General features: G+C 44.8%; 1 protein-coding gene across 1 annotated transcript in view; it reads right to left on the bottom strand.

Annotated features, from left to right (window-relative positions):
* Positions 1-9,492, bottom strand: part of Hibch (3-hydroxyisobutyryl-CoA hydrolase) — a 48,304-nt gene that overhangs the window by 13,634 nt on the left and 25,178 nt on the right. The window contains exons 6-9 of the mRNA XM_013353493.2: positions 7,950-8,002; positions 5,061-5,139; positions 419-564; positions 2-75 (exon numbers count right to left, since the gene is read on the bottom strand). Coding sequence (XP_013208947.1) covers positions 2-75; positions 419-564; positions 5,061-5,139; positions 7,950-8,002 — 352 coding nt within the window. The remainder of the gene's footprint in view (position 1; positions 76-418; positions 565-5,060; positions 5,140-7,949; positions 8,003-9,492) is intronic.

The following is a 9,492-nucleotide window of genomic DNA, read 5'->3' as shown; positions in this document are numbered from 1 at the left end:
GCTTTCTAAGACACCCGCAATATCTTCTGCCGAGGGCGACTTCAAGGCCAGCAACTCTTCCTCTAACTTGGGCAGCTAAAAGGAAAGAAAACAAGACGTGCAACTTGACAGAGGCAGAAAGCTTGTAACCCCTTGGGGTCCTTATCTGGAGATCTATGCTCCCTTCACATCAGCCCTGACAGAAACCTGGACTGCAGCTCCGTGCACGTGCACAGCAAATGCTGCCTCCGAAGGGAGGACGAGACAGGAAATGAAGCAGCCCTTGTGCTGTGGGATAGCGTGGAGGAGGAGCGGGACGGTGAGGAGGGGATGTGGGGCTGGGCTCAAGTACTTTGTCCGAGGTCATACAGCTCTAATGAATAAATTCAACCTTCATACTCATATTCCCAAAGACCCATGATCTCAACCCAAAAATTACCTTCTCTGAATCTACAAAATGGGTGGCGATTCCTGCTCTGTGCACGTCTCTTCCTTTCAGTCTGAACCCGGTCAGGGCAAGGAAGTAGCCCAGTTTGCCTGGAAGCCGTGGCAAGAAGTAACCGCCGCCCACATCAGGAAAGAGCCCTGTCGGTGAGGACAGCAGAAAGAATAATTCGAATGGAGGGCGGAGTGAGTCTCTTAGATCGTCTATACAGACGGAAGCTGTACTACAAATATTATATGCTACACAGTGAGCTCGAGTCACAAACATGTTATAAAACTGTTAACGTATTTTGTACATTTTCCAAATTCTCTGCATCTCACTGCTAGAGAGGTCACTAAAGTGTGTGACGTGCGCAGCCAAGTATTCGACAGTACCTTGTATATTAGGAGCATGCAGTACTGGGGACAGACGGCTCAGTGGGGACCTGCCTTTGACTCCTAGACCTCACACTTCAAACTTCAGGGGTGGCAGCGTCTGATTTCAGGCCCAGAACTGGACAAGCCAGAGCCAGAGAGGTACCCGGGTCACATGACTAGCCTGACCAAGCTCCCGGAGAAAGAGACTCTGTCTCAAAGACAAAAGGTGGGCGGTACCTAAAGAGTGAGAGTCAGTGCAGCTAACAAAATATCTCCTTTCCAAATAGAAAGCACGAAGCTTCTTTTCCCCTTGACCTGGGAGAGGGCCTTTCGGAGTAGCCCAGCGTGGACGTGGACTTGTGGTCTCTTCCCTCAGCCCGCCGCCCCCTCAGCACTGGGATTACAGGCATGAGTGATGCCCAGAAAGTACGGTATTTTAAACATGAGTCTTACTTCACATTTCCGAAACTTTCAAGAGGCTGTGTTTTCTCTGAGAACACCCCTAACAGAGCTGCAAATGTCCACCCATGTTTTCAGCTGTATCTCTTAGATCACACGCTGGCCCAGTCTCTGAGTATCTTCTCATCTGCCCGGCACTCACCTCCTGACCAGAATCTCAGGGACGTTCTGAACACAGGAGACCCTACGGTCCTGACATGTGCACTTGTCCTACACACAATGAGCGCTTCTTTTCCCCGCCGCAGTCTCTAGTGGCTTCACCTCTGAGTGCTGCAGAGACCACATCTGCTATTAGGATGCCCACCTGGGGTTAGCTGCCTTGACTCCCGTGGATTTAGTAAAATCTGTATGCTGATTACTCTGTTATTAACAAAATTATTCCCCAAATCTGGATGTTGAAGCCTCAGCCCACAATGTAACTGTATTATTTAGAGGTGTAGCTTCAGGTGCTGTGGAATAATCCTTTTGTACACTGTAAAGACCTTAATTTAATAAACAGCTAAATGACCATTAGCTAGGCAGGAGGTGCAGGCCAACACCCAGACACAGAGGACTCTGGGAGGAGAAAGGCGGGGTCACCAGGAGATGCAGAGCGAGCAAGACAAGCTGGAGGGCAGGTAAATCAAAAAGCCACATAGATGAATAGAAATAGGTTAATTAAAGTTGTAAGAGCTTGTTAGGACAAGCCTAAGCTATGGGCAAGCGTTTATAATGAATAAGTTTCTGTGTTATTACTGGGGAGCCGGTTTTGCCCAATGGAAAGGTCCAAGACATTCGGGTATGTGGGAGTACAAGGGGGTGCCATAAACCAACAGAACTATCTTTATGAAAGAGATCCACACGTGGAGGAAAGGCCACAGGAAGACAGCTTGACCTTGACTCTCAGCCCCCAGAGATGGGAGAACCAAGGTGCTGCTTTAACCAAGCAGTCTGTGGTCCTGTCGAATAGGCTCAAGCTGATGAACAGCCTCAAACCTAGCTGTGCCTTCTCCCTCAAACACAAACTCAGCGCTGTCTTCTCTGCAGTCACATGGTGAGCCAGCATCCCTTCGACTACAGTGCTCTTCCCTGACCTGCCTCCTCCGCCCAGAAGCACAAACCAAATGGCCTGGTGCTGTCCATAGTCACACCTCAGGGTCACCCCATCCAGGGCTCCCCTTAGAGCTCCTCAGTACAGTGTGTGAAGAAGGGATCTGAGCCTCGGGAAGGGATAGGCATAGGAACAAAACTCTGACAAAATCCAATGCCCGTTCTTCAGCAATATGGAAGGAATACTCCTCAAGCTAGCAAAGATGTAGTGGATTCTCGTATTAGTAACTTAACCACACGCCTAAAAGCTCTAGAGCAACAAGAAGACATAATACCCCAAACAGTAGATGGGAGGAAATAAACTCAGGGCTGCCGTCAATGAAATAAAAATGATAACAAAATCAATACAAAGAATCAATGAAACAGAGATGGTTCTTTGAGACTAGTCAACAAGACTGACAAACACATCCCCAAACCAACTAATAGACAGAAGCTCCAACTGAATAAAATTTGAGAAGAAAAGGAAGACACAACAGGCACCACGGCAATTCAGAAAATCATAAGGATAGTTTTAAAAATCTATACTTGCCGGGCGGTGGTGGCGCACGCCTTTAATCCCAGCACTCGGGAGGCAGAGGCAGGCGGATCTCTGGGAGTTCAAGGCCAGCCTGGACTACAAGAGCTAGTTCCGGGACAGGCTCCAAAGCCACAGAGAAACCCTGTCTCGAAAAACCAAAAAAATAAAAAAATAAAAATAAAAAAATAAAAATCTCCAAAGTGGAGAATCTAAAAGAAACAGATGAATTCCTTGATAAATGACCTACCAGAATTAAGTCAAGATAAGCAATGTATAATGGCCCATAACCCCTCATGAAATAAAAGCAATTAAATCTCCCAACAACAACAAAAAAGTTCAGGGAGCCAGATGGATTCATCGCAGACTTATACCAGTCCCTCAAATAAGAATTAAGACCAATATTCTTCAAAATATTCCACAAAATAGAAACTGAAGTTTCCTTTTTTGTTTGTTTTTAGGAGGCCCTTATTCCCCCATTTTTTAGTTGCCCCAAAACCTTACCAAAAAAGGTTTTTGGCCAATTCCCCTTTCTGATTTCAATTGCAAAAATTCTCAGTAAATTACTGCCAAACCAAATCCAAGCAAACATCTATCATTATCAACTTGTCTTTATCCCAGAGATGCAGGACTGAGAGACTAGTGATACGTGGGCCATACCTATTAATAGAGGTAACTTACAGCAAGCCTACAGTCAACACCAACTTAGATGGGGATAGAGAGTAAGATCAAGTAGTGCACTCTCTCCATCCCTACTCAACACAGAACTGGAGGTCTCGGCTAGAGCAACCAAACAACTGAAGGAGATCAAGGAAATGCAATTTGGAGAAGAAGTCAAAGTATCTTAATTAGCAGACGATATGATTGGATACACAAATGATGCTTTAAAACCCCACCAGGAAAACTTCTGCAGCTGTTTAAACACTTTTAGCAAAGTAGCGGGACATAAAATCAACACACGCAAATGAGTAGACTTCCCATATACAAATGACAAACATACTGGGAAAGAAGAAATGCAGGAAATAGTAACTTTACAAGAGCCTCAACACAGAAATATCTCAGGATAACTCTAACTGAGCAAGCAGAAGACTTGCACAATAGAAACTCTAAGACACTGAAGAAGACATCAGGAGATGGAAAGATCTCCTAGTGCTCACGGATCAGTAGGATTAGCACAGAAAACATGGAAATCGATCTAACTCAAGAACCAGCTACCCACTCCCGGGCATATACCCAGAGGACTCTCCATCCTGTCACAAGGACACTTGCTTAACCATGCTTCTTACTGCTCTATTCTTAATAGCTCCAAACTGGAAATACCTAAATGTACGTCAGCTCATGAACACATCGTGAAAATGTGGTACAATTACACAATACAGCTAGGAAAAAAACTCATTCTATTGAATAAGGTAACTCAGAGCAAAAAGACCAATACTGTGTGCAAATGTCAGCTTCTAAGCTTTCGCTATCTGGACTGCAATCTGAATCACCAGAGGTTAGGTACCTGAAAAAGGGCTAGGGAGGAGGAGACACGAGGAAGACAATGTGCAGAGTGAGAGAGACTGGCGCATCCGGCCCTACACGGGATGTCTTTGTCAAACACTCAAGGCTCAGGGGTCTGTCAGGAAGAGCAGGCAGGAAGACTGTTAAGGGCCGGAGGTGGCGGGTGAGTCCAGGGAAAGACTGTCTTCCAGTCACAACAGGATTGACACTCACACGAACTCAGACAGACCACAGCAGCACGGAGAAGGCTGGCGCTGGACCACGCTATATGGGGTCTCAGCACTGAGGGGCAAGTGAACACAACCCGAACCAAAAGCGATCTGCAACGGAGAGCAGCAGGCACCTCCACAGAGAGCACACACATCTGGCGGGGACCACAGTGATTGACTGAAGACACAAGAGCCTTTCAACAAACCTTGCTAGGGTGACTCACTTTTAACACAAAATAGTAATGTTGACCGATGAATGGAAATGGGAGGGTTTTTTTTTATTTTTTTTAACCTTACCTGAGACTAACGACAGGGAACTAGTATTATGGGCTTAGCTGTGCTATAATTACTGAGCTAATAATATAGAGTATCATTTTTGTAAGTTCTTTCATTGTGGTATCTCATATGGCGTCTTCTGGCTACATATGTGTATGTATAAAATAATCCGAGAAGTAGTAAAGAAATGTGATTCAAAAGGAATTACAAAAGCTTTTTTGGTGTTTTACCTATTCCCGTTTCTGGCATTGCAAAGAGGGTTCTTTCAGTAGCCACTCGGAATCGCCCATGAATGGAAACACCAACTCCCTAGGAAAAGAAGGGGAAGAAATGCCTTAACGTGTGGTAAAAATGGAAAGATTAACACACAAGTATTACAAAGCAAGCAGGTGTTACCTTACATTCCACAGCAATCTGCTTCAGCACGTGGGCTGAAGGAAACCCCAAGCCTCACCATGAACTTTCCACACAAAACTACACAGGCGTCTCTGCCAGGCGAGCCTGGCCTGCTCTAAGTGGGCAGTTTCCGGCAGCGGTCTGTGCTGTGTGCTGGGTCTTCCCAGCACTACCGGATACCCGCCCTCTGCAGAAGCTCAGTACTGCTTATTACTTGTATTAATAACCATAAAAGCTTGATCAACTTATAGAAAATTTCAATAATTTTGAAGAGAATATTTAACACATTTCTTAAACTATTTTATCAAATAAAATTAGCCATATCATTATTCTAACATGCAGCATTTAGTGAGACCAGTTATAAAACTTCTCCAAGTTGGCTACTAAAAGATTTGGTTAGCCAACGCCCAGTGGTTAGCCTTGAAAACACGCACAAAAATAACATACAGACTGAGCAGGTTGTATTTAGGCACGCGTATGTATGTGTGTGCACGCGCGTGCACTTATGTAGTCCATGAATTTGAAGGACAGAAGGGAGGAGTAGATAGGAGGGTTGGATGGGAGGTCTGCAGAAAGTCCTGGGTACAATCTCAAGCACTGCAGAAAATCAAGTAGAAACTTGTAATTTTAGCACTAGGGAGGCAAAGGCAGAGGTTCAGAAATTCAAAGTCATCCTCAGCTCCACAGAGCTTGAGGCCTCCATGGAATACCAAGATCCTGACTCAAAATAAATAAATAAATAAATAAATAAATAAATAGTTTTCAAAAAAAATTCTAAAGCTTAATGTTGTATTTTATTTAACTATTAATTTTGGAGATGCTTCTCTGCTATACAAGGAAGGTCTTAGAGCCTTCCGTCTTTACTGCATTAACTAGTCAATCTTTAACACCCTGTATCTAACCCCTGCACCTTGTCAAAGGAGCTGCCAGACCTCTGCTCATCTGAGAACACTCCCTGCCTGTGACAGAGGACTCCCTCTGCTCCCTGGGAGTGGCCTTGGGACAGCTCATTATCTTCTGAGGTTTTCCCTCTCTCCCGGTGGGTTTTTCCTCTTCCCTTTACAGGAGAGCGTTGACCTGAGGCCATCCCTCTATTTCCCTCCCCTACAGTTGGCCTGCACTCATCCCCTGGGCTCTCTGCAGCTCCAGGGCATCCATCTCCTCCCTAACAGTGGCCTGCTATTTTCCCATCCCCAATCTCTCTGGACTCTACTAGGCTCAGAGATTCCTCCATGGGTAAAAGTGGTCACCAAAGTCTGAGGAGCTGACCTCAGTGCCTACGCCACGTGGAGGACGGAGAAAGTGACTCCCGTGCGCTGCCCTCTGACCTCCCAGGTGCACCACGGCACTCATCCTCTCCCCACAGAGAGAAAGATGGGTTTTCTCAGGTTGTCTTCTCTTGCCCACACTGCCTTCCCAGGTCAGTTCAATTCCCCGACTTCCCCACACGGTCCTCTCTCTGCCCTGCAGGTCCTTCCTGACCCCTCATTCTGTGGGGACTAGAATTTGTGACAGTCGGCACCAGACAATTTGCCATCTGGTCTGTAATCATTTCATGTCTCCTCCAACTTCAAAGCACATCTGAGTCTTTTTTGTGATGGCACAGGCACCAAGTAACGCGTGTGTCAACTGAAAGGAACACATTTTTAAGAACGCCGGCTTGGGTCTAGTGGCATACACCTGCAACCCCCCACACCTGGGAGAAGCCAGAGGACTGAGAAACCAAGACTACCTAGAGCTCGGGGGACGACCCTGCCTCAGAGGAGACCACTGTGAAATGTTCTAGGGCGGGAACAATTCAGTGAGCCACCTCCCGCTACTGCAGGTCTAATGGAGTTTTCTCCCAATGCTACGGAAGCACTCTGTTAATATGTCAGCAGGAGAGTGGGCTACAGTGACGTAGGCTGGGGATGCAGAGGCAGGAACGTCTTCAGCTCAAGGTTGCCCGCTACAAGTTCGTAGCTGGCCTGGGCTATATACTAAAGCCCTGCCTCAAAAGGCAAGGGCTAAGGATGAATTCAGGGGTAGAACATTTGCATTAGTGTGCACGCAGCCCCGAGTTCACTGCACGTCCCACATGTAAAGAGGCCAGTGCGGGCAGAGCTGGGCAAAGGGCTCATGGGCAAAGCACTTGGTGCACAGGCCTGAGAATCTGTGTGTGGATCCCCAAAACCTACATACAGCCAGGTGTCTACAACCCAGGGCTCTTCAAAGGAGATGGGAATAAAATCAGGAGAACCGCTCAAGTTTGCATGCGCAGCAGAAAAATAACAAGAGGCCTGGCTCAAGGACGGTAGAAGGTGAAGCTGATAGACAAGCTATCCTCTGACCGCTACCCACGCAGCACGGCACATGTAAGCCTGCAGAGTCTCAGTTTTATCCCCCTACACCACAAACATGCATGCACACGGGCGCACGCACACACACACACGCACGCACGCACGCACGCACCCAAGTAAGTTTTTAAAAGTACAATCAGTTTCTGTGGCCTAAGAGAGTCTGATAATTACAGAGGTTAAAATAGATTATAGCATAATTAAAAACATGAAATATTCTTTTGGCTCCAATACATTTTATACACCAAATCTTCCAGGGTCTGAAACTGAAATAAACATGTTTCACTGAGCTGTACTGTATTGCATTCAGTGTCTCACTTATACGAAATGATCATTACCTTATTTTAATACAGCTCATACAATGAAAATGAGAAAAAGTCCACTTACCCCACCTATTGTGATCCCGTCAATGAGGGCGACATATGGTTTCTGACAAGAAGCTAAACGAGAGAGAGCTTAAGTCAGAATATATAAACTACATCTACTTCCCAAACAGTCACATCATGTGTACTCTAGTTTCCCTGGCAAATGCTTAAAGGAATATCAAGGAAGACTATTACGTGATTTGTAATGTGTATTTAAATGTCAATTCACTCACACTCATGATAAAATAATCATTGCTGCTTAATAACTGTCTTAAGTCAGAAGCAAATGAATGTTTTGTATTATGTGACAATGAAAAAAAATGATTAACATCTCTATTATAAACCACGCTCCCAGCTGTGCTTTAAGAACATACTTGCTTTCTATACAGTGAAAGCATCGGATACATGCAGAGAAGTACACCGCGCAAGAACAATCCCAGAGGGGCTGGAGAGATGGCTCAGCAGTGAAGAGCATTGTCTGCTCTTCCAAAGGTCCTGAGTTCAATTCCTAGCAACCACATGGTGGCTCACAACCATCTGTAATGGGGTCTGGTGCCCTCTTCTGGCCTGCAGGCATACACGCAGAAAGAATATTGTATACATAATAAATAAATAAATATTTTTTTAAAAAAAATGAACAATCGCAGAGTGGGGTGACAAAACCCAGATTCCAGTCTCGGCTTGATTATGAAATAGTAAGATAAACGCATGTGTTACATATGACATACACATGTCAGATAAGGGTGCTTCATGTACATCATCTGTGAGTATGTGTCCTCATCTATAAAATAAGATTTAACACACATCTGATAAGGATGCCTCATGAACATCATCTGGGAAATTGTGTCCTCATCCATAAAATAAGATTTAACACACATCTGATAAGGGTGCCTCATGAACATCATCTGGGAAATTGTGTCCTCATCTATAAAATAAGATTTAACACACATCCTCAAACACTCCACCCTGCTTGGAAACCCCACTAGTCACCCACACTTTTACTATCTCTGTTCCCCTTCTCAGAGAGTTGGCAGAGAGAGCAGACTAACATAAATTCCGGGGCCTCTGCCATAGCTTACTGTCAGCACTACCCCCGATGAAAGCCACGATAAACCCACATTCTGATACATCTGGGAATTCCTGAAGTATTCACAAACAAAGCACAACTCAGACTTCACACTCACAAGCTCTCTATCTGCAGCTCTTTAGAAACTATAGAAGTTATTGATTGTGGTGGAGGTAAATACACTGACTCCCTGCCAACTACTATAGAAGTGAGTTATTTCAAATACAAACTATTAGACAACAATTAATGTAGGACATGAAGCCAGAATCTGCCATATCTTTTACTGACTATAATATCACTACATGCAGAAATTTTACCTTATGGTTTTTTTTCGATACTATTAATATACTTTACACTGCCTAAACACCTTCTATTTCCTTTTTATCCCATGAAAAAGATGAGTGGTCATTATCCACATGGAATCACTTATATTCAAATTGTAATTAAACAACATTTAAAACTGAGTTTCTTGATTCCATCAGCCACATCTCACGTGTTC

Source organism: Microtus ochrogaster, unplaced genomic scaffold (genome assembly GCF_000317375.1).
Source record: "Microtus ochrogaster isolate Prairie Vole_2 unplaced genomic scaffold, MicOch1.0 UNK8, whole genome shotgun sequence".
Taxonomy (NCBI): Eukaryota; Metazoa; Chordata; class Mammalia; order Rodentia; family Cricetidae; genus Microtus; species Microtus ochrogaster.
Note: the sequence above shows the minus strand (reverse complement) of the source record. Positions and strands in the feature narration are given on the sequence as shown.